The sequence below is a fragment of the Phalacrocorax aristotelis genome, chromosome 14 (assembly GCF_949628215.1).
Source record: "Phalacrocorax aristotelis chromosome 14, bGulAri2.1, whole genome shotgun sequence".
Classification (NCBI taxonomy): Eukaryota; Metazoa; Chordata; class Aves; order Suliformes; family Phalacrocoracidae; genus Phalacrocorax; species Phalacrocorax aristotelis.
This window is the reverse complement of record NC_134289.1, coordinates 4,387,823-4,413,264: the sequence shown is the minus strand read 5'-3', so window position 1 is coordinate 4,413,264 and position 25,442 is coordinate 4,387,823. Positions and strand designations below refer to the sequence as shown.

General features: G+C 49.7%; 1 protein-coding gene across 1 annotated transcript in view; it reads right to left on the bottom strand.

Annotated features, from left to right (window-relative positions):
• The window catches only part of CDH23 (cadherin related 23), a 204,658-nt gene that overhangs the window by 80,846 nt on the left and 98,370 nt on the right, over positions 1–25,442 (bottom strand). The window contains exons 9-12 of the mRNA XM_075109417.1: positions 13,841–13,953; positions 11,744–11,932; positions 2,944–3,093; positions 1,972–2,130 (exon numbers count right to left, since the gene is read on the bottom strand). Of these exons, the coding sequence (XP_074965518.1) occupies positions 1,972–2,130; positions 2,944–3,093; positions 11,744–11,932; positions 13,841–13,953 (611 nt within the window). The remainder of the gene's footprint in view (positions 1–1,971; positions 2,131–2,943; positions 3,094–11,743; positions 11,933–13,840; positions 13,954–25,442) is intronic.

The window sequence follows — 25,442 nt, the reverse complement described above, 5'->3', positions numbered from 1 at the left end:
GCTAGGAGTAACTTCTTCCCCAGGACATTGGGCTGGGTAGATGATCAGCAATGTCCCATTGCCTTGGCTCCTCGCGGTTTTAGCTGCTTGCCTCCCTGCTGGGAAGGAGCTGCTGGCGCTGCTCTGCCCTGCCAGCTGTGCTTGGCCATCTCTGACAGCAGCCTCCTGCCATCCTTCAGCGACTGCTCGCCCAGCCCACGCACTCCCCTGTTCATCCCAACCTCATAAACCTCCTGATTTGCCCTTAGCACCCTGGAAACCCATTGTTCCTCCAAACGCGTGGCACAAAACCTGCGCTTACTTGCACAAAGGCGCATTTTGCAGCACTGATCAAGGGGGGAGCCAACAAATGTCCCCTTTCGTGAGGACGTCATTCAGCGGCCACCAAAGGGGTGGGCGCTCTGTGAGACCTGACCCCTGCGGGTGAATACCCATAAAGGGCTCCCAGGCAAGTGGAAAAGAAGGAAAAAAGAAAAGGAGGCATTTATTAACAAGGAAAGCAGACTTTTTGTCTGTGGCACATGGGACAGTTGGAGAGGCACGGCGCAGACGGGCAGTGCTTTGGAAGTGAGCATAGGGCTGCATCTCGAAGGCGAGGAGCAGCAGCAGGAGGAGTCGGTGCTTTATGAGCATTGCTAAAAGTTTGGGATCAGCTGGGAGGGCAATCTGGATTTCAGCACTAATTGCCTCCATTCTGATTTATCATAGAAGATTCAACTCCTGGCATTTTGCGTTCGCTCTGAAATGCTGGCATAGCTGGAAGTTGGGGAAAGAGGAGACGCAGTAACAATCTCATTGTTTAGTGTCTGACGGCCTGACTAGCTAAACATCTGCTTGAAATATTAATAACTGTCAGATGGGAACAGCTCAGGGGCTCTATACAGTTACACACCATCTGTTTGTAGAGTAAACACACTTACGCACAGGCACATACACCCAACCCTTTTGTCAGAGCTTTTATTCTCTGTATCAGCATGCCTGTGCAGGTGGGCGACCAGGGGCTGCGTCCCAGGAGAGTGGGGGCAAAGAGGGCCCAGAAGGGCAGCAAATTCATCTACGACTAACGATAGCAGTAGTAACGAACCCAAAGCCTAGCAGGGGTTTTGATGCTCCCCTCTGATACTTCCTGTCCCAGAGGAGCTTTTCTTCTTATTTAGATTGTTCAGTGCAGGGTTTTGTTCTGGTTCTTGCTATGCCCCACACTGGCACTGACGTCGACTGACATCACCCTCGTGCCCTGGGAAGATTATCTTCTCATGAGGGATTTTGGGTGCTCCCACCAACCCATGCGGGAGGGCCAAGCCCTATGGAAACACCCCACTATTGTCACCACCTCTGTCCACTGTACCACCATTCTGGGCCAGCCATTTAATACCAGACTCTGCTAAATACAGTCATTCCCCTCTTTTTCCATCCTTCACCCTTTTATTGGCTCAATTAACCTTGATTTGGTTGAGGAAGGTGGTGCTTCCAAATGGGGCAGTGAGAAAACCCACACTGAATGATGAATGTCAGGCCCTCACTCTCACCAATGAAGCGACCAAGCTTCTTAGGTACCGGAGCATCTTTTCCAATAAGAAGTGAGGTAAGAGCGAGGCAGTGAATAGATGTTGGGACACAAGCCATATACACAACTGACATACTCGGTGGATCCCATGCAGTGGAGGAGGACGGAGAGGCAATACCATGACCACTGGGACCAGTATGTGCAGGAGAAGCTGCTGTCTGCAGATGGGACTTTTCAATGCAGGAGCTCCCAGTGTGGTGGGAACCACACACATGTCTCTCAGAGACCAGGAAAGGTCAAAGCGCCTTCTCCAAAAGTTCACGGGAGGACTACCCCCCACCTCACCGCCAGCATCTCCCACCACTCCCTTACCAGGGTCCCCAGCCCATCCCTTGGTGATGGGCACCACAGAGCCACATGCGTGCCAAGGACACGGGAAAGAAACGCAGGATGCTTCTACTCACGTGGACCTGGAGGACGGTGGTGCCCACTGTGGCATTCTCAAAGAGGCTGATATTGTACAGGGCCTTGCTGAAAACGGGGCGGTTGTCATTCTCATTGATGAGGTTAATCTTCACACGCGCAAAGCCGACGTGATCGGGGACACTCTCATTTGCAAAGAGCTGGGCAGAGACAGAAAGTGAAAGGGAGGGTTGGAGACACTGTTTGTGAAGCTTGGGAGAGCTATCTATCTTCTTTAATGGAGAAAACAACACTCTCCTGAGCTCCCTCACCAGATGAGCCAGCTCACTGCTAACCACCAAGGCATGGATGCTCAAAAAATAGAAAAGAGCCCTTTCCCTCTCCCCTGGGAGCTGCTCAGCTCTGGGTGACCACGGCCCTTGGGTGAGCCAGATACCCTGTACCACCCGCCCCGAACAGCCCCAGCCTCCTCATGGCAAACTGAGGAACCAGGACCTGCCACCCCACTGCAGCCCGGAGCAAGGGTAGGAAGGCTTTTGCTCATCTTTCTCCACTGGTGGTATGGAAGTCCCTCTGCCAGGACTAACACCACTGGCATGGTATAAGCCTGCTTTGCCTTTCTTGTGAATTTACAGCTCAGGCAGAGAGCAAGACAAAGCTGGAGCAGGAGGCTGGGGAGAGATTTGGTGCCTGATAGGTGCACTTAAACCAAAGTTTTATGCTCTATAAAGCTTTTATGGCCCTGTGACATAGCAAGGGGGAACACGCTTTGCTTAAGCTCTTGCAGCTGAGCCTTTGGATGTTGGAAAGAGAGAGAATGCTCAGGGCAAATCTCTTCCCCACCTCTTTCTTTATTATTATTTCCATGTTTTGGCCATTTTGTAATGCTCTGTAGTTTCACAGTGTGGATTAGAGAGAGGAAGAGAGAGGAAGAGAGAAGCCTGGTTAATGATCACTCTTAGATCACTCTTAAAAATACGTATGTCCCATAGAGCACAGGGGCGCAGCCCTACCGAAAATTCGTAGCGAGGAATGGTCTCAAAGTCCAGTGGCACCGCCACACGGACGCGGATGTCCGCCTTCCCCTGGATGGAGGTCGGCGAGATGATGAAGTGGTTGGAGTTGTTGCCCACCAGGTAAACCTCAAAAACGCTGTTGAGTCCCTGGGAAAGGAGAGAGGAAGGTTGATAGTGACAAAGGAGTTAAAACCAGGCGCAGCCACTGGGTAAGGCTGCAGGCACCCGGGGCCAGCCTGGAGCCTTGTGAGCACAGGACAACAGCACTGACCCGACCTCAAAGCCTGCGCATCAGATGCAAACCTGCCAGCACCAGCAGCTTGGGCACAGCCCTTCACCTTCGGACACGTAGAGACGGGTACCATGCAATTGCGGGAGACGCAGGGGAACATTTCTTTGCTTGCGTTTGGTTAACTGTGTCATACAGCTCAGCACCGACCTTAAATGCTCGCTCGTTGTTGTGTTTTATTACACGTACTGGGTGTACAATGCACATGATTTCTATAAATCTCCTTTTCATGTTCACCCATTTTATACAAAACCTATGTGCACATAAAAGAAATGCATCCCTGGGATAAACCTGCACAGCACATGGCTGGAGGGAAAATCCCTTTTACTCTTTTGAAATCCACGTACCGCACAGGGCATCACACTGGAATGTCATCACTTCATGCTGGGGGGCACAGCACGGGTGCCTCTCCCGGGCAGAGGGCTCTTTTGAGTGAGAGAGCTCAAAATGGGGACTGGAAAAATCCTCCTCTCCCAAGACCTGGCCAGCAAAGCAGCAGGACCGCCGACATACTAACAGCAGCATTTCAGGACCCCCGCTCCAGGTGTGGCACTCCTGGTGCCAAAGCACGGTCCACCAGAGCACGGGAAAAGCAAGTTCAGACGCTGCCAGAGCCGCACTTCCAATTTTCCCCGAATGACCTCCCTCCTATCAGAAAGAGGGACCAATTAAATGCACGAAGGGTCACTAATAGCAAAAGCTGGCTAAGTGTGACTGCCAAGAGCCAGCGACACGAGCAGAATCCCTGCTTGCCCTCCTCCTCCCCGCAGCCCTGGCAGCTGGCAGAGTGGGGGCCAAACTGAGCATCTGTGGCAGAGCCACACGGCAGGAGCAAGCCCTGAGGGCACCCACCGCCCCAGGAGCCCAGCGATCCTCAGCTGGTGGACGACAGACAGAGGGAGCAAAAGGGACCTGTCTCAGGGCAAACTTAGCTCCTTCCAAAAGCTGTTTTGCTGGCAAACTGGGACATGCCTACCCCGGCATGATGCTCCCCAACACCAGTATACAGGTTGGGAAGGAGGGAGCAGAGGATACGGAGAACAGCAGGAGGAAGCATCACTCCCCAGGCTGTTATTTGGAACCCTATCCTTATGATGCCAATTTATAACAAATGACCTTTTTCCACCAGCGACAAAAAGCAATTTCATTGAGGAAGTTCTGCCCAGCTCTGCTGCCTAGCCCTGGGTGTCTCTCCTGGGACCCAGTGCCCTCCCCGCAGTACAATCAGAACACCTTTTGTGGCGGTGAGATGCGAAGGAATTACTTGGAAGTTGGAGAGGAGTGAGTTTGTTGGAGGCATGAGATAAAAGTTAAAACATCAAAAGAAACCAAAGTATTTGTGGGAAGAGAGCCAGGTGGATTAATTCCCCTCCAGCCGGGGATGGAGATCAGCCTCTAGATACCCACCATCCCTAATTAGCAGCCCCTCAAATGGCTCAGTCTCCCCATGTGAGTTCTGGAGAAGGGGAATACATCTGCCTCTCGGGAGGGCTGCTGTGAGTCGCCATTTATATACTTATTCGGCTATTTATGTTTTTTGTTTCTGCCCCCATGCTGCTTTCCTTGCTCCTAGTTCCCGGAGCCTGCGAGCCCCCTGCGGATGGCTGAAAGCAAATCTGAATATTCAAATTGTTATCAGCTGCCCAGCAGAAGGGGCTGGCTCATCCCAACTCACAGCTAGTACCCCCTGCTCCGGAGGAAGCCACGGGGAGCTGCTTACATTTTCCTCACCCCTTCCTACTTGCTCCTGCCACCCAGAGCAAACAGCAGATCTGAAACGTGTTCATGAAGAAGAAAAACAAGTGCCGTCTCCCTGGGCTCGCAAATGTGCTGGTGTGTAGTGGTGGGCTCACGGCCGAGCATCATCTCTTTGCAGTGCCGAGGATGAGCGCGGGATGCTGGGATGTGCTACGGTGCACGACCTGCTTTACCTGCTCGTTTCCCCCCTCCAACCCCTTACTCACCAGCTCCCGTATTGCTCGAGTTTTTTTCCCCATCACTGAAAATAAATTGGCTCCTTTGCCTTCCTTTAGAGGCATAAATTAACAAGCAGTCTGCCAAAGCTTAGCAACCCTACAATAATAAACCCGTCTGTACGCGCCCTCCATCTGAAACAAATTGGGCCATAAAAAAACGGGCTTCGGAGGGAAGTTCGTTATTGCACAAAGCTGGGGCACGGCTGCGTGTTTCCCGGCTCGTCTCATCCCGTGCCAGCACATGGGGCCAGCACTCACCGTGGCTCGAGGCTGCTGCCCGCTGCCTCCTTCCCGGCAATCAAACCTCCTCCCAGCCGTAGCCGGCACCGCAAGTGATGGAAATTTCATGTCAATTCAGCTAAAAGACAATCGTAGCTGCAGTTGGGCATAATTATCACTTTGTTCTTTGCGTGTGTATTCCTCAGAGCATGTAATAGGAGCCGCATCGTGTCCCTGCTGCCACAGTGCCAGCATTAACCTCATGCCGATACCCGACTTCCAAAAGAGCAACTGCTGGCTGATCTCCCCCAGGTGCTTCATATTTGACTAATTTGCAGTGGACCAGTTTGCCAGCCCCACATGCGCAATCCCCATATTTAAGGGGGCTGGAGCAGCAGGGAGACCGTTCCTGGGCACAGGTAGCACAGCACGGACCGGTAGGCAAGGGCAGAAGTTCAGGCCTGAGGCTGTGAGATACCAGGAGGTGGGTATGTGTGTCCCTCCAGAGGTCCCAGGTACCATACGGGACCTGCTCATGCACCTGCTATGAATCATGGCCCAAAGTCTGCTCTCCTACTTGCAAGACGTGGCTACAGGGCATGGTTCACCACGAATCAGGGAGCCCCTTCTCACATCAGGAGACCAAAAACAGCCACATCAGCTGTTTCAGCTCTGACTGAAGATGGATCCACAAGCTTTATCCCTGCTTTTTCACCCAGCATCACCCACTGGCTTCATCCATCACTCCCGCCCCCACCCAGCCCCTTCCTCACGGGAGCGCGCATGGAAATGCTTCAGAAATTATTCAGCTTTCCACCGGTCAAAGCAAGTGTTTAGCATCACTTACCAATGGCTACACAAAAACTCAAAGCAAAAAAAAACAAACCCAAAACTCTAGGCAAGCAAACCAACCTCCCTCAGCCCTACCACTCTCTGAAATCACTGAGGTGCCTAGGTAGGTTGGTGGCCTGCAATCATTTTCAGCACAAAGTGAGCTAGATTTGGGAAAAGCAAGCTGGGATCCTCAGTTTTCTTCTCTTCATGCTGACTCAGTACAGGGCTCACTTTGATTCCCTCTACCCTAGCTCAGCTGCAGCTTGCTTTTCCAAACTGGAGAGCCCTGCCTTTCTGAAGCACAAAATCCAGCATAACTCCAGCTTTCCCCACAGCCACTTTCTAGGCACCGGTTATTACCTACAAAAAGCAGAGGAGTGTTTAATATCCCTCATTCTGGCAAGTTTGCAAAGAAAGGAAAGTGCTGAGAGTTCAGGAGTGGTGGAGGAGGAAGAGGGGGGGGAAAAAAGAGGATTTTATTTTTTTAATTTAAAAAGCAATTAGTGCCTCTTTGTATGGCTTGGATACCTGATGCCTGGTTCTAGCTAGTCAGAGACAAATAATGCTTAATCCTTCCTTTGAAAACACAAGGCATAAAGAGGGCTATTCTCTTCACCCACTTCAAGGCATTTAACTCAAGTGCTCTGAATAGCCCCTTCGGAGATGCTGCCTCACTCCCGCCGCCCAGCCAGCCAGGTCAGGCTCCCAGCACCCATTGCTTGCTCCCAGCACCCAAGCAACGACAGCATCATGACTCATTTGAGGGCTTACTGGGCATGGGTGCTTGTCCCCTGCATCCCTAAGGACCTCACTGGGGTCGCAGGTGATGCAGGATGCCTGGAGCAAAATGTTCCCCAGCCTTTCTGATCCTCCTCCCCACACTGGCAGCCCTTTTCTCCCATCCTTCTGTCCGTCCTAAGTGGCAGTCCTTGCCCGCTTCCCCGCTCCCAGAGGAGTTTTCTCCTTCCCCACTCTCCCCCAGGTTATCTGCTGAATTCCACACACGCCTGCACAGACGGGATCAATCTGAGGCTGCCTCGCCTTCAGCTTATCTCTGCTCCAAATGATTGATTTTCCCTCTTTAAGGGTAATTTGCTGGTGAATTCCATGTATTGCAAAAACCCCTGTGAAATCTAATTCAGCCCGACTGGCAGCTGGCACTTTTGGGAGAGAATACTCGAGCGCCGTCAATTCCCCTTTACAGTTCCTTGCTCTGTAGATCATATTTATAGTGCGTGTGTCTGTCATATGCATATATATGCTACGGATGATTCATATATTGCACCTGCACATGCATGGGCACATACGATATCCCTGTGCAAGTCTCTGATGTAGCTTTATGCAGCAAATACTGTGTATTCCCATGGCCTGATATTCTTTTTTGTTTGTTTTTTTTTTTTTTTTAAATTCCACATTTATCTTCCTCAATATGCTTATTTTGGAGAATTGGTTCAAAATTATTTTAAAATGTCAGACCATCATACTTGTGCTTTATACAGCCTCTGCCCTTTTCTTCTTCTTCAGTCAACCGCATCAAGGAATATCAGATGAAAGCCACGGTAGAAGAGATGGTTTCTCTGGTGTGCCCTGGGAAAGTACTCTGCCACCTCTCTTAATATACCTCTGTAGATCTTGCAGCAACAGATACTGCAAAGCTCAAGTGGGGGATGCCCTGAAGGACCCCCCTCCTTTTCCTGCATGGCCAAACCCTTACCTTCTTCCTAAAAATACTGCATCAAGCCAGCAGGGTGTAAAATACCAGCATATCCAGAAAGGATATCCATGTCCCCCACCTCAGCCAGCCTTGAAGCAGATGAGCCTGAGCTAACCAGCCCTCCAAATTAACACAAACTTACTCCACAGCTTGGGGCTCTTGCTCTCAACCTGGAAAAAAACCTTGCTGCAAAAGTGGGTAATTCAAGGCTTTAATATTCCACCTCACACACAGGATTTATTCATCCCTGCTGGCCTATTGCAACGCGAAGGAGAGGAGAATCCAACCCTCACCTGGCTGTGCATATACCTACTGATCTTCTGTAGTGTCCAGTTGAATATAGGCTCAGTCTAAATATTGGGAAACTTTCACAGGTTTTCATAAACAGCTCTCAAATGGCGTTGGGAAGGTATTCAAGTGGTTTGCTGTCTATCTGGCAGAGAGGAAGCTCAGCTGCACAGAGGTTAATGCTTTTTTCTTGATTCATAGAGGGCCGAGTCCAAAACCCTGTGCAAACCCTGCGTACCGACTTCTGCATTCAAGTGTTCTTGACAAGCCGTAGAGAATGGAAAAACAAAAATCAGCACACCCAGTTAAACACCTCCTGGCCGCACCCCGAATCCACATCTGGGGTCATCTCAGCTCAATGTGGGTGCATCCTCTTGAGATGCTCCGTGTCCCACTGCGCACCCCTAGCCAGCTCCTCTTGGAGCAAGACCATGACCGTGTTTGAGGGATGGCTGGGGGAGTTTGCAAGGGGCAAACTCAGAGGAACAGGTTTCTCCTTGGAGGCACCTCACTTAGGTACCTGGTCTGAGATGTTAATGCCAGCCTAGCTCCAGAAAGGTACTTAAACACAGAGGTAAAATCAAGTGTGTGCTTTCAAGCGCAGTCTGGTGTGCAACGTAAATACATTTTTAAGTGCTTTGCTGAATCATTTAATCTAACTCCTTCAAAAAGCAATCATTTATGTTTCTGCAAAACACACCAGAAGAAAGACCGACCAAACCCCCACCATTTAAAATGGCCACATGGGCCTGGTTATAAAACACCTTCTTGTTTAACGGCCTTGGTAGCCCAGACAATGTGTTTTAAGGGCCAGACCCACACAACACCCCTTTCCCCAGCTCTACAGAGACACAACCAGGGTGTGATGGCAGGCAGGTTCCCCAAAGCCACCCAATCCCACAGGACCCCTGCAGGGTTCAGGTGTTGGCTGCTCTATCCAAGTAGGACCTCAACAAGCATGAGCGCTGAAGGAACAGTGTCAAAATTTGCTGGAGAGGCCAGAACAAGGCTGGATGACTTGGCTCAAGAAAGAAACCCACCTGCCAAGGGTCTCTCCCAGGACTTAACAACATAGGCTGGGAGGCAGGAGACAAAACTAGAACAAAAAGGTCTTCCTGAAGACTCTGGGTTTGATTTCATGCGTCTCTATCCATCTGCTCTCATTTACTTATTTAGCTGCCTCCCCAGAGGCACGCATAATCCTATTCTGGTTTTCTTTTGCCCCATACGCAAATGAATCGTGTCATCTCCAACGTGAAGGCCATGTTGGCAAAATAGCTTCTGTCAGCCACGTCCTCAGTCATCCCTGCCCGGAGACCTTGGGCCTTGCCGTCCCACCCCTCCACCCACAGAGCGCCAGGCGCCACCTGGGCTACCTCAAATCCAGACGGTTTGTAAAAGCCTCACAAATCTTGTGAGGTACTTAAGCATCCAAAATATCACTGTCAGGCAACAATCTTCCCTTTCTGTTAAGTCTTCTTCCAAAAGTTTGGGGGTCTTGGGACTTCTATAAATACACTGCCGAGGAAGGAGTGCTAGAACAAGCCTGGCTGCAGACGCCGTCCCACTTCTGTCTCATATACATCTTTTTTATAACCTGGGTATCCTCTCCCCATTTTTTAACCCCAAAGTGCTACCTTGATTGTTAAACCAGTTGCAAGCATCCACGAGGGGAAATGAGAAATAAGAAAGATCCACTGCAGGATAATGCAGAAAAGAAAACCCAAACCAATTGCTTGTACCTTTCCTCCTCCCAGATATTCCAAGGCATCAGCTCTCCTGTGCTGCTTATCAGTGAAAATAATGCTACGGTCACAGCAATCAGTGCTAATACGACAGTCTCCAAAGACATGTACAGTAAAACTCCTTCAGACTCCCTTAGCGCAAGAGGTCCTCTCTCAGCAGTTTTAAAAATCTCAACCTATTCTTTTGGGGAAATCTCAGGAAGTTTAAGAAACACACCAAAAGAATGAGTCTATTTTTCGCTGGTGCGATTGAGAAGGCAAAGCTATTTTTTATTCTCCCATTTTAAAATTAGCAAGGCTGAAAAGTGAATTCTTGAATGGGAGTCACGCCAGTAAAATGAGCTTTTAACCAGAAATAATGACAGATCCTTCATCCTTCTGGCACAAACAGAAGTGTTACAATGCCCTTCAAGAACGGATCTGCTGACATCTCTCAGAAAGTACGACAGCAGCTCTATTCAGAAACTATCCTAAGCATCTGTCATATCCATATCTTCTTTATTAGCAATTGACATTTTCAAGAAAAAACAGTCTCTTTATCTGCTTAATAGCTCATCTGCACCTCTTCAGGCTGAACTCATAACTCTCGGATGGTGACACCATGTCACAAGCAGATTATTAGTTCTGTGTCATAATCACTTCACATGAAAAAAGATGGGATTTCTGGGTGGCTTTGCGAGGCATGGTGAACTCCACCCAGGGCTGGGGAAAAGCAAATCCATCATTTCAGCCAGCAAAGGCATCTTAGAACATGCATATTTTAATCGACCCACCAGGATTTGGGGGGGATTGGAGAGATGTTCCGTTTTGTAATCCTAGGTGCCGTCACATCGTTTACCTGAAGCACCAGGAAAACACCCTGATGATGCCATTTATTTTGACAAACCCTCTCCCCTCATGTCTCCCTTGGTCTGAAGAGAAATAGGACAACAGGAGCCTGTAGCCTCAGCAGCCAGAGCCTTTCGGAGGGATTTCAGAAAGTTCACCATGAGGTGTCAGCACTTCTTTGAAGCAGACACCAGGCATGGCAGGGTTGGAGGGTACTGGCACACAGAAGCAGCCAGATGTGAACTGCACAAGTCAAATAATCAGAGTAGTTGAAGGCTGCAAGCCCAGGGCTGGAAAACATGCTGCAATGCTTACGTGGCACGGGCCGGCGCATAACAAATAGGAGCTCCATTAACACGAGGGAGAAACAAGCCTCCAATGCTACTGGCTTGTTTGCAGTGATAGGCTGGTATCCCAGTCCCCCCACGCTTCCCCTGCCCCACGCTAGCAGCTGTCTATTATCTCCTCCTCTGACAGCCACCGTACATGCCCTGCCAGGGCAGAGAGCCTAGAGGTCCTTTCTTTCCCCTCCCCGGCAGGTTCCCGGGGACCCACGTAGAAAACCTCCTCCCTTTCTAAAACAGGCTGGCAAAGGACTCCCCGACGAGAGTCTTCAGAAGTGGGCAAGAATCAGCATCCTGCACAATCCTATTTTCTGGCTCTCAGTGGCCACACAATCCCCACCGCACTAAAGCACACGTTGTGCCTGCGCTCCGGGGAGGGTGGCTGCACTTGGGGGACTGAGCAAGTGGAGCAAGGGCAGCAGTAAGAGCTGAAAAAATGGGTATCAGACATAAGCATGCACCTCATCACAGGTTAATCGGTGACTTGTCCTTCCCTGCAACCCCAAAACCACACCAGTGCTACCCTACAACAGAGGAGCCCGTGGCAGAGGATACCTCACCTCGTCTTTGTCCTGCACCTGGATGAAGAGAGGAAGGGCAAAGCCCACCTGGGCCAGCTCCGGGATGGCCACACTGTACTCGGAGCTGTTGAACTCGGGTGCATTGTCGTTGATGTCAATGACTAGGATGTTGAAGGTGGTGGTGACGGTGGCGTTGGAGGGCGTGCGGTCATCGTTCAGCTCTGTCCCCTGCACAGAGAGAAAACAACAGGGAAGCCTTTAATTTTCAAAGAATGTAAAAGAAAGCGTGCACGCCATGATTAGAGACTCTTGCAGCAGCTTTTGCTTCCTCCACCTTACCAAGGAAGGATGCTCAGCTGGTTCTGCCATTGCTCCTTAACCTTGAGCACCGCTGACCCCTTAATGCACGGAGATCTTGACCCAGCTCTCCCACCACCCGTGTTTCACACCCGTAGCGCTCCTGCAGGCCTTCCCAGGGGTTTAACATTTCCCTTGGGGTGGCTGTGGCCAAGTACTCGCTCGCCCCTATCGCGCAGCAGGTTGTCACGACTTGGAGTCGTGCTGGGGGGTGAGTAGGCGATTTCCCTGCCACAAGCATTTAAACCAAAAAATCGCCTTGCAAGATGTGAGTCCGCTAAATAAGGGAAGGCATGATGGAGCAGAGAGCACTCCTGTTTTCACCTCTGTCATCTCCTGAGGTGGGACCTGGAGCAGGGAGCTAACCACCATAGTATTATTAAAGGACAGAAAACTAGGGCAAGAGAGGGAAAACAAGATTTAGACCTTAAAATAGGTTTGGCAACGTGTGTCTAAACACAGAGCCGAGTCATGACTCCATATCACACCTCTGTATCAAGAAGGACTTTGATTTTGCTTTTCCAATAAAGGAAAGAGTGCAGATTTTATTGCCAGAGAAGCAAGAATTGTGAAACAGCCTTTTCAAGCAAAGTCCCTCCTCTTGTCCTTTGGATAATCTTGCTTTGCTGTGGGCACAGAAAAGCAACGCTGACACGACCCACACGGCTCATTGCTATTCACCGCTTCTGCACACAACAGCAGAACAGGCTGATCCGAACAAGGAGCAATCCAGCTGTATTTTCACTGCACGCTCCAGGACGAGAGCAGCAAAGAACATTTTGGGTCCTGGGGATATGGGCCACAGAGAATTGGCATTTGTGGGAGGATGCAAAGTTTGTGGGGAGAGGAAATGAAAATCTATTGGATCAACAGAATATAGTTGGAACTCCATTATCATGCAGGCAGGAAAACGGGCAAGATTTCAGGTTCACAAACCTTTCCAAGCTAAGACAGATATTTTTGTGCCTATTAAAAACAGAAAATCCTCCCTCTTTCAATTTCTACCAAATTTAAACTATAAAAGCCCAAACCAAGAGACACTAGGGATGGATGCAGATCTCTTCCCTGTGCATAAAGCTCCACAGCATGACCTGCGCCTGAGACCATGAGGACGAGATTACCTTTCTTGTCCCTTTGGTCCCCCGACAAAGCCTTGCACTTGCCAAAACAAGGAGGTGATGTGCTGGCCGCTGCCCTCCTAATCAATGACCCTTCCTACAATGCTGATTTTTTCCCCACCCCAGCCCAACAGAATCTATACTTCTAAATGTGTTTCCAAACAGCTGCCCAGCTTGGTATTGATTTTAATTACAGGGCTGTGAGTAGAGCCGGGGAGCTGCTCTCAGGTGGGGCTGGTGGGGCTGCAAGACCACGCTCCAGTGCCTTTTCTTGACAAGGCAACTTTCAGCATCATTCCCTCCCCGTGCCTGCCTGCACCAGGCAGATGCACACAGCGCCCTGTTACACCGCTGCCTGCTGACATGAGAAAATGTTCCTGTTTTTCTGGGGTTTTGGGAGAGAAAAGTGGGAGATAGGCACAGTTCAGGTGCCTGAATGTAGGTTTCTCATGCCATTTGCTGTCCCAGGGCATCACCATACAAGGGCACTGGGTTAAACATCCTTCTTGGCTTGGCCGTGTAACAGCACATCATGGCTCTGGATGCCCACAGGAGCAACATGTCCCGGGTTTGCATCTCTAGCATGAAGGGGTTGTCCCCAAGGAGGATGCCCTCCCCATCCTGCTCTACCAATGCATCTCCTGGACAGAAGACCTCTCACCTTCACAGTAAGGATGAATCCAGCGCTATAGAAAGGGTTTTCCCGGTCCAGCGGCCCATTCAGGGTTAAGGCTCCACTAATGTAGTCCAGTGCAAAGATGCTGTTGGTGTTACCTGAGAAAAATAACAGGCAGCGTGAGCACAAGCAGCTGGTACAGCCGATGCCAAATGGCGCAGGGGGTAACGCAGAGAGGGAAGCAGGACAACACAAGCCTCTTCCTCTGCCAGTCTTCATGCATGACTGGACCCAGTGCTTGGAAGGGAGGTTTTACAGAGCAGGCCGGCTGCCAGGCCAGGAGCTCCAAGCCGGGCACAGGCTGCAGCGGGCTCTGTGAACCCTGCACATGATCTCAATGTGCTTTAAAATATAATGGCTGTAATGTTCCTCTCCTCCTCTCACCTGCCCCAGTTCAGGGCTCAAAAAGGTTCTTTCCTTCCCACAGCCGATAAAGCTGCAAATGCTGCAGGCAGCTGAAGAATTTGGAAGGGTTTCGGTTAAAATATGCTGAAACTAGGGCTGAATCCAGGTGCTCCCCTCTGAACAACCACCTGCATTTGCAGGGCACCATGTCCCCAGGATGGGCACGGCCTCTCTCTTAAAATACAAGAGTTAAGGGACATCAGGTTAATCAGAGGAAGATGCAGGCGAATCAAGCTCACAAGTCATTATTTGCATAACAAGCAGTAGTTTAACTGTGGGGTCTCTTGCTAGAGGATGCTGAGGATGATAAAGGTCTACAGGTATTCAAGGAGAGACTGGGAAGGTTAATGAAAGAAAAAAACCATCTATCAAATAACCGAGAAGCCACATGCAGCTCAGGAATTTTCTAAGCTGGATGTATTCGGTGCCAGAGAGAGTATTAGGATAAGAACTATAGGCACTTGCCCTGCTTCTCTGTTCTTGCCAGATATGTTGACCCCATGCAGCTGCCTTGTTTTCCTCTACTTGAGCCAAATTTAGCCTCTGTGCCAGTCCTTATGTGCAAGCAACCAGACAGGGTGCCATGGAGGGCTGTGCTGCCCCCGCTGAGCATCCCATGCTCAGCTTAACTCCTCTGGAATTAGATGCCCAGAGAGGATTAAGACAACACTTGGGTCTCACGGCCAGCAGACGCTAAAAAGACAAATGTCCTGCACTGGGAGTGCCCTTGCAGTGGTCCTGGGTGCTCTCTCTGCCAGCCAGACAAAAGAAAGCGGTTGGTATGTGGAGCCTGGGATACCTGATGCCAGCCCAACACAATACCAGAGGAGGCTGCTGAATTAGTGATGACAAGGAGATTACGCATAGACGCACGGCCACCCCCACAACTCCCCTCATCGTCTCATGATATGCAGAAGCCCCTGATCCAGCCCTAAACAGAAGAAAGCAAACCCTGGAGGTATGTTGCATTCAACCCAATCAAAAAGAAGAGAAACCCCTGATTTTTCAATATATGCCTGCAAGAACAAAACACACAAAACCTTCGTCGCTTCCCTGAAAGGGAGCTGCAAGACAGATCTGCTGCTGCAGAAAGTTGTTTCCCATCACTAAGCACCCACCTTATTCCCCCGTTTAACCACAGCCGCACCTTTCACAGGATGGCCAAAGCCTCCAGGTCCAGCTCTCCCCTCCCTCCCACGCCCAGGAGCCACCCTGGCCTTCACCAGCCACCAGCTGCCAGCATTTCCTCTCTTTTTCAGAGCCTTAAGTGCTGTAACAACTTTCTCCCCCATTACTGAGCCTTTACACCTTCCTCTCAGACTAAACAGTTCCCATTTCTGTCCTTGGCCCTCTCCTCTCTCCATCCGAAATGGCCCACTGACTGCTAGCCAGCTTAATGAACCGAGGCGTGGCTACTTAAAATATTAGTGGCAGACTTGCTTTTCTTTCTTTAATCTAACTTCTTCCTGCCATACGTGAAGTTCTCTAGCCTCCTCCCTTGGTCTATTCCCCTCTTTTCATCTTGACTTCCCACCTCTGCTGTGTAATTTATGGCTAACTCTTTAGGAGACTTCTTCTGACACCAGGTTTGAAGGACACTCTGCTGGATATATCGAATTGTGCTGCAAGGTATTTAAATGCTCCATGATGCCATGTTGCCATGGTAAAGTTTATGCATCAGGGCGATCTTGGTACAGTCCCCATAATATAGAGAGTAATAAAATACCTTTTTGATCACAAAATACTGTTCTGCTAACAGGTAACTGTAAATGCAGAAACCAATGGATTTATTGGAAATAGGTCAACTGGGCAGGAATTTGACACAAAGGATGAAATACACCATTGAGCACCGTATCCTAAAAATGGTTTTGTGCTTCATATTTGACCACAGCCATTTTTTTTAAAGGATGGATGAATAAATTAGGGACCCAAATACCCTCTCCAGGCTGCACATCAGAGGCTTCTCTCTAGCTCAGCCTCCCCAGCACCACTCAGATGGCAGACATGCATGTGATGCCCTCCGGGGCACCTTTCAGCTAGCAGAGAAATGCCAGCATTGCAAATTAGCCTCAGAAGGGAGAGAGGTGTCTCCAAACTTGTCCCTCAGAGGCCTTTCATAATTTCCTCTACAATACCTCTGCAACCACTGCTTCATTATTCCTCTGACCAGTGATCCCCACTGAAGTACGCACGCTGCCGAACAATGCACACTCCCCTGAGATGCTTTCTTTGCAAAAATCTCTCTAATCATCTTCACATGTCTTCACTTTCCTCAGAGCAAGGGGAAAAAAAAGAAGAGGTGGGGGAAAAAAATGCCAATTTTTTCTTTCCCTCCTCACCTCTGTATAATTTCTCCTCCCCACCTCCTTCTTTCCTGTTATCTCTCCATCAGCTTCCTGACCCATGAAAAAGCTGAGCCTGGGTTAGGCGCAGCTTAATCCTCAGCTGACGGTGCAGACAGCCACATTGGCTGATGGCTTTCAACGTGTTTGTCTGCTCCACCGCTCTCCTAGCGCTTGCTTCATCCTGCTCCCAGCCATGCTGATCACAGGGGTCGGTGCCCACGGTGGCCTCGGAGCCAGGTGGACACCATGAGCTGAGCCAGCTCCCCATCATGCTCCCGCTGATGGCTTGTGTGGCCGGTGACCAGCGCTGCCTGCCAGACACGTCAACGGAGCAAACCACAGCCTGCTCATTGCTGGTTTTGAAGCAATGCTTCAGCACACAGCCATGAGACGGAGAACACAGAAGGGATGGAGAATTGTTGCAGAGATTTCAAACCCAGTTGAGATCCCCAGATAATCCTTGTTCTCGGAGGACATGGAACAGTGCCGACCTTTCCATCTCCAAGTTTGCACTCTGCTTTAATAACGCAGGAAGGAACTATGGTGGCTGCACTTGACATGGAAGCAAAGTGAGCTTAGCACCCCTGCTGCTCCCAGTCCTCTGCGTCCCCCTCCACGCTCTCCCACGAGCAGTGCTCATGCCATGGCACACACAACCTTCTGCTCTGCACCAGGCAGGCAATGAAACGACCGTTCATTTGGCTCAGGAGTTACAGCTGCTGGACGTGTCCCTGCTCAAGCCATCTACTGCCTAACCTGAGGCCTGGCCCGAACCTCCAAAGCATTTCTAGATGGAGACCAAGGACTTAATTTCCATGCCCCTGGTTTGAGAACGGAACCCAGGATCATGCTTCGGATTCTGCTAAACAAGGGCTTACATGTTGTCCACCTCCTTCCCCATCCAGACTAGGATGTGAGACCTTCACGGAGAACCAGAGAATCCAGCTGTATTACATGGAGCAGAAAAAGTGAAGTTAAAAAACGGCTCTGTCTTTCATCAGCAAAGGAGGAGCTCTGCAGTGCTGGGAATGCAAGTGTGGCTTTAAGAAAAGCAGAGTAGGGCCTGGTGCAGAAAAAAAATGCGAGGCTGCCTAGAAGGTAGCATCCCCCAGAGAGGGACACCCCGTGGGAAGGCTGCCTCCACTTCTACCTCTCTGCTCCTGCTGCAAACCTGCAGAGCTGGACAAAGGAGACCAGGAGAGAGGCCCAGAGTAGGAATCAGAGATGTGGCAGAAAGGCAAAGGCTGGGCAGCAAAAGGGAGCGCAGAGAGGAGAAAAGCAGAGCAGATATTTTTAAATACTCAAAAAGACAGAGGAAAGGTGAGAACAAACAAACAAACGAACGAAGAATGAACTTTGGGACAGCAGTATGAATCCATTTCTGGCAGACTCGTTCCTCTCATTTGGCAGGGAACCGGCTTGCTCAGGACACACAAGCCCCGCTTCTGGTTATAACATGGGTAAAAGGAGAAGGAAAACTTTCCCATCCCTCCATCTGTGTGCGGGTACAGGGACAGCAGCAGCTCCTACATCCACCACAGCTGGGCAGGGAACCAGGAGGGTAGGGACCAATGTGGTGCTGGGTTGGGAGCAACGGGAAGGATCGCAGTAGCCCATCTGGAACATTTTTCCAGGCTCATTGAGGAACGGAGGGTGGCATAGGCATCATTTTGGAGAAACGCTGCTATAACGAGGGCTTTTATAGATGAAAGCCATAACGTTTAATTGCCCTCAGCCAATGCTCTCACAGTTTAAGAAGGTCATTAAAAATACTGGCTCAAACCCAGGGGAAAAAAAAGAAAAGAAAAGAAAAGAAAAAAGACAATGATGTCTCCTCCTTCCCCTCTACCCCTTTGGCCTTTGAGCATCGTTCAAACTTGTAGGAGAGAGATGCAGCTATTGCCCAGCTCTACCTGTCAGCCAGGGAAAGGCAATTCCCCCACCCTCTACACGAAGGGCTGTTTGTAGCGGGGAGCCACATCCTCGAAAGGCCCTGGGCTTGCTGAGCCGCTGAACTTGGAGTGGATGACTTTCATGAGATGTGAAAGGGGAACCCATCACACACCTTGTGCCAGATAATTTATTAATCAAAATGTGCTCAGTCAGGGCTCCTCGGCAGTGAAATGGATGCCGTTGGATGTGGTTCATAGAGTCAGCAACAGACACAGTTATCATTGTATAAATAGTCCATCAGCTGCTGTGACCACCTCGCTGCTCTTCACCTTGAGTTTTTGCCCCTGTGTGATATGCAAGGAAGCACGCCAGGGCAGATACCTCACCCCACGCTTAGATTCAAAGGGACCATTATTTCCAAAGGAAAGGGGATTATTATAAGCTGAGCCTTATTTCTTCACTCTGTGTAAAATCAAGATGCTGTCACACACTGCTCTAGAAAACAGTGCCCATTCTTCCCGCTCTGGACCTCAGTTTGGTCTTCTTCCCAGAGGATGCAGCTCTCTCTGGGACAACTAATTCAAGCCCGAAGCTGCATGCCGGCACTCATCCGCACCTGCCTGCTCTGCACACAGGCATTTTTAGTATCTTCCCCAAAAGATTTAATTGCCCCTTCTAGCACAACCGGCAGATTTTCTGATCTTGCAGAGCCACAAAAGAAGCTTGGATTCAATGCTAGCATGGTTCCCTCTTTTAGAACTGAACGTACAGTACAAGAAAATAAAAGGAGAGGTTTATCACCCGAGGTGCAATCCCCCTCCTGAAGGCCCTGGTTGCTGCGGCTGGGTACCAGAGACAAGGACAGAGCCCACAGAGTTTAAAGGTTCCCTGCTCTGAATGTAATTCATCACGTGAGAGGATGCTGAGTCTTGGACCACAACCACCATTCCCCAACATCACCTAAAACGTGCTCAGAGGCTCAAAGGGAAGGCAAATCACCACCACTGCTCGGCTTGGCTGTGATCCTCCCAGCCTTTTTTCCACGAATCTAACCCTAAAACCTGCTATGGGAGAGCAGGAAACAGCTGGACTGTGAGTCAAGGCAGCAGAGCAACACAGGGAAAACCACTGTAAATGTTTATTTCACTCACTTATGTAAACTCAACACTTTAACTCTCTACCTGAGCTCACAGGGGATTTTGTCCTAATAAACAGGATGGCAGCGTGCATTCCCAGAGAGAACGGGCTGGGCTGCCGGGCATCGCCACCTCGGAGCAGCAGCTGCAGAACACAGTCTCACCCCGCAGCTGAAGGGTGCATACACATGAAACTGGCTCTCCCTTAACGGCTACTGTGCCTGGACTAGATTGAGAGACCCACAAATCACCTCTCCTGCCTCTCCCACAGCAGTAGGCAGACTCATCAGGAGAACATGAAAGGAGTACACTGTAATGTGCCCAGTAACAAGTCTGAATCAGCTTCTACCATAAACCCGAAGTCACCAGGCTCAACGCCTTTCAGAAAATCTTCCACTAAAAACCACCTCAGAACTGGTCATTTTCTCTAGCCTCAGCGCGAACAGAGACAGCACGGGTTCAACCTTCTCCAGGGGTTGCCAACATCTTGAATACACATTAAATCCCAGGAAGTGAAATAGGAAGTCCCAGAAATTAAACAAAAAATATGCTTTTGTTTCATATTTACACATAAATGGGAATGTATAGTTTTAATTACTGAAGGCCATTTGCTGGGGGACCACCTGCCATGCAAACCATTATCCCAACTCTATCTCTTTCCAGTGATGTCTGGATTGCCAGGGAGCCAAAGCAAGATGCCAATGTGACGACAAAGCATTATTAGCAGCAGGGAGGAAGACGAAGAGCAACCAAGCCAAGAAAAGAGGGGCTGTGTCCACAGCCACCATCTCTTCTTTGTGCTGTTTCATCCCCTTGCATTGGCAGGGTGGAAAAAACAGCCTTTGATGAATAACTCGGCGTGAGGCACTTTTCCACCCATCAGCGTGTCCTCCTCCAGAAATGTTCTGCTATGATGACTGCCTTTAAATCATATTGGAGGGCCCTCCCAGCAGGTGTAATTTATGAGGACTTTAACACCCTAGTAGTTCACTGAGCGATCCGAATGTGGGAAAAAGCTGGCACGATGTAGGCCGACTGGCAATGGGAATAATAAAATAAACAGGTCCTATTTCCAAGGATCCTTCCTGATGTCCGGTTTAAGGGACTCGGGGAAGTGGTTTGCTTTGACCTGCCGTCTTTCTTAGGTCAGGTCAAAATACAAAGGCAAGTGTCAGCAGCTGAGGGCTTGAGGGCTGCGACACCTCTTTGGCCACTTAACCTTTCCTCAATGGTTCGTGCTGCACTTTCAAAAGGATAGAAGTGGGAAACTCCATGTGAAACGTGCTCTGAGAGCTACGGCACTGATTTTTACATATATATGTGTGTGTGCGTGTGTGGTATGTTATTCCTTCGCAGGAAAACCAGAAGAAAGATGGAGAACAATTCTTTCCAGACACGCTTCCCTGTTGCTTTTGTAACTCACACTTCTATTACATTGTGCAAATAATGATTTTTAATTCACGCTTCCCGTGGGATGCACCAGCTTTAGGAAGAGCGCGCTTTACCAGAAACTGCATCAGTCTCCTAAAACAACCAACTTTGGGGGGAAAAAAAAAAATGCCCTAAGGGTTTGGGAAGAGCCCTAAGGACCAGCTCACTGACTGAAAGCCCTGCGCTCCCTCCCCTCTCTCCTGCAGGACTTCCCAAGCCCTGGGAAGGACGCATGGATTGCCCTTGTGCAATCTCCCGTTGCCCATCCATCACCGCACCTGAAATGTGTCGAGGCAGGCAGAGACTGACATTTGGGCATCTTGCAGAGCCCTGGGGAACCTCTCCTCCGTTTAACCCTTCAATGCCTGCCCAAGTGGCACAAGTCACCTTCACATCTTGGTGCCAGGAGACATGAAGTCTCCTGACTGTCCTGGAAATAAATGAAACCCAAAGTTTACTGCTAGTGAGCAAAGCGTGAGACTGCAGCCATACAATAAGTTTTCTTAACAAGAGCTCGCGGGCCAAAGTCCCCTCCTGCCTATTAATTAAGTTGCCATTTAATTCACGATAAAAATCCTTCTTTTAAAGAGCCAAAGGATTCCCCATGCCCCAGGCGATGTGCAGCAGCAGCAAACATGAAAACACACTGCCGTCTGCAGGCCTGATCCTGCTGAGAGCGCTGGGGCCCTCCGATTTCCACCGGGGAAATCAATCTCTGTTAGACCAGAGAGTTCCCCTAAATGAAAAGCCTTATCTAGAACAGGTCGAGTTATACAACAAGTCACTCGCTTTGCCTGGGAAATGAAAGATGATGAGGCAGAGTCCCCGGTACAGAGGCTATCTCCATAAATCTGCCAAAAAGGAGCCGTGGATTACTTTGCTGGATTAATTATCTGTCCTTCAAACAGAGCCCTGACCTCAGCGGCTGAACATCTCCAACCTGTCAAAGCAGCCAGGGAACCAGGAGGGAGGGCTTTTGCAGGGCACTGGCCGTGGGCTGCCTGCGCCCGCCTTTTTGCCTGGGAAAAGCAGTAGAAACACCCATCGGAGCGATGGGAGCCCCGGTACTAACCAGCCTGTTGGCACAAGGGGCTTGAATTACAAGGTCTCAATTTGGATTTCTTTTTCAAACGGCCTTTTGCAGGGCGGTGACTCCACTCCTCGCAAAGCACAGGGCAAAAAGGTGCATGTTTTTTCATGGGGTTAAAATACTAAAGTTGGAAGAAAGGGGAAGAAAAAGCTGAATGGTTTTTCCCTATAAGATATGGAAAGGTTTCCCAGTGCAGGCAGCAGCAGGCTCGTCTGCCCCGACAGGACAACTAGCCAAAGCCGTGACACAGCTATTAGATCAGCGCTCCTCCGTCATTTCAGGCTTAACAGCTTTGTAAGCTGGCAGCATAAAGTTAGATCTTAAGTCTTATTTTATGTGGTTATGGTTAATCTTTTAGTTTTATTGTTTTTCTGTCACGGGAGGACCTTGTGCTGGAGAGAGCTGTATAAATAAGAGCTGCTGCAGTATATCCCGAGGCGCAGCTACCCAAGGGCTGGAGCTGTATAGGACACCAGCAATCCCAAATTAATTTTTATGCCCTGCCTCCAAATCATACCAATGCTTTAGATATTAATACCAAAGAAATGATAAACAGCTAGGTTGCTTTTCAGCTTTCTCGCTGCTCTATATTCAACCCCAGCTGGTAAAATCAAAACAGCTACATGCAAGCCCTATGCCTGAAAGCCTGGGAGAGGCGTCACCCATCCCTGCCGTGAAATAGGAACAGCATCACCACCGCCTCCCCTCGTACGAGCGAGCTGAAGAGCCAGGTATAATTACTACCACCACCGACCATTTTCACTTTTGCTTACGGTCGGTTTCTAATTTAATTTGCTTCCCCATTCCCATATGTTAGGCCATTTTTTTTGCAAAATTGCCATAAAAATTTACCAGCTCAGGCACTAAATCTGCTCACTGACCTTTACCATCGTGATTGAAGATAATGAGAAGTTAATTAGGCTTTACCTGTCTGCCAAAAAAAAAAAATCACTTGCCTTGGGTGAGCAGGATTTTGGAGGTGCACTAGCCACTGGTTCCTATGTCCGGATTCTCAGACATCAGAAGGTAACATCTTTCAAAAGCAAGAAGCAAATAATGGAAAATATGAGAGAATGCCTTGAGCAGCGTGGAGGAGGCACTCACACGCCTACTGACTTCAGAAAAAAACCTGTTTGCCCCATGACCATGATTCCTTTAATATTTGCCCTCAGCCACACACCTCGGCTGCAATCCAGCAGCCAAATGGAGCTGGTGAATCCTGGCTCTGGCAACAAACTCGATTCAAAGTGGAAGCAGAGTGCTCTGAAGCCTGGCCTCAGGGGTTTTGAAAACTCTGCCTTCAGCCAAAGGCAAGGTGAGGATGGGAAGGAGGCAGGAGGCAAGAGCGGGTGTCTGCAGTCGTCTCCCAGTCCATCCGTGGGCTGCTCCTTCCCAGCATTGCTGCTCTGCAAGATGCTGGTGCCAACAGGAGGAGGATTCCGGGCCAGTTACAAAAACACTCTGCAATTCTTGCATTTGGGGGGGAAAAAAAAGGCAAAGCAGTTTAATCACTCTTTGATGTGTTCTGCCTGATTCTCTGATATGAGAGCTGCCCCCTGCCAGGCAGGACCAGGAGCGGGGATTAAGCACTTGGCATATGCAAGCAGATGCAAGGATGTTTGCACTGATCTGCCTGCCTGTCACTCCACACCCCACTGCCACCAGGCTCCCAGAGCATGCCTGGATCCCTTCCACCATCCCTCTGCCCAGCCATAATGGCCAAGCTGATGGCTACGCTGGCACCGAGCAGGGGACGCTCACAAAAGGGACATCGTGGCTATTTCACGGGAAACCCAAAGACAGATGTGAAAATAAGAGCATGCATGAAGACTCCAGGTAAAAATCCAGTGTCCAAGGTTTTGTTTGCCTGATTCAGCAGAGCAGCCGTGACCGCTCGATGAGCAGAAAGCCTAATGAGACCATGAGTGGATGGGTGCATTTAGCAAATTAACCCTCTATAGATTGCACAGTTGTTTCTGTAGGTTTGAGTCATCAAATAAAGGCTCTTGGAAAACCAGAGCTGTTTGTATTGCACTGGTGCTGACAAGGGAAAATTAGATACCTACAGCATACTAAGTCAGAAAAATGGTCCACGGCCATGAGTAGATGCTTGAAGGAGGGTGTACGAACAGGACAAGGGTGATTACCCAGCTGCTGAGCATCTTCAGGCTTTGAGCTGGGTAAGGATTCCATAAGCTGAAGGCTTTTACCACCCTCACGGTAGATCAGCGGCAGCTGCAAAATTAGTTTGAGGTTTCAGTCCAGTCTCCAGTGAAAAAGGGCCCATATCAGCCAAAAGAAAGTCCCTGCTGCAGTTTGGCCAGTTGATACACGCAACCTGGGGGAACCTCTCATTTAATTCATGCTGGGGGAACATTAGAAAAAATTCCAGAGGGAATTAAAGGAATAAATAATCCTTGCCTCTTCAAAGGCAGAAAGACCTGGATACTTGCAGTCAGTATCAGTGGACTTGAAAGTCAGGGTGAAATCACCTTGACCCTAGAGGTTGATTGAAAGAGCATCTGAAACAGCTAGGTTTTGAGGAAGAGAAACTGGGAGATTATTTCCACACACGTAGCTTGAAGGAGCTGCCAGCCAGCACCCAAAGCATGTGGCACAGCGGGGAGAGGAGGCACCGCTGCCATTTCTTGCCATGAAGCCCCCCCCAAAAAGCAATGCCAGAAATAGGGTTACAACCCAGACTCACCAGGCTGGTCCCTCTCTCCTGGGTTAACCCGGGTAGTCTGCCTGTCCCGCAGGCACAGCCTCAAAGCAGCATGCGAGTGCAGGCCAGTGAGCATCAAAGTCTGCCTTGGATATGGCAGAGGCTCACTGACCTCAAGGCATCTTAAATGAGATGGGTCCAGCACCAAAAATCCCTTTCCAAAACTCTGCTATCTGGAAATGCCTGCCCAGACTGCCCTGCCCCTGGCTCTTTTGCCATCAGAAGAGGTTGACGAGAAAGATTTTGGCTTGTGAGGCTGTAAGGAGGACCTTCCCCAAACCAATAGCATGGCAAGTAGGGCTCGGCACCAGACAACTCGGACAGACCTTTCTTTGAAAATTAATTATCTTATAAGCTGAAACTGTGTGTTTTTTCTCACAGCCAGTCAAACCAACCTGGTAGACCTTCCCCCAAAAAGAGGCCCCCAAGCTACAGTCCCAAAGCAGCCAAGCATTGCCCAGTGACCGCAGTTTCAGCAAGCCACCCACGCACACCAGGAAGGCGTCCTTGGGCTTCAGAGCCAGTCCGCAAAGGCAGGATTAATCCACGTGCCTGTCAGAAG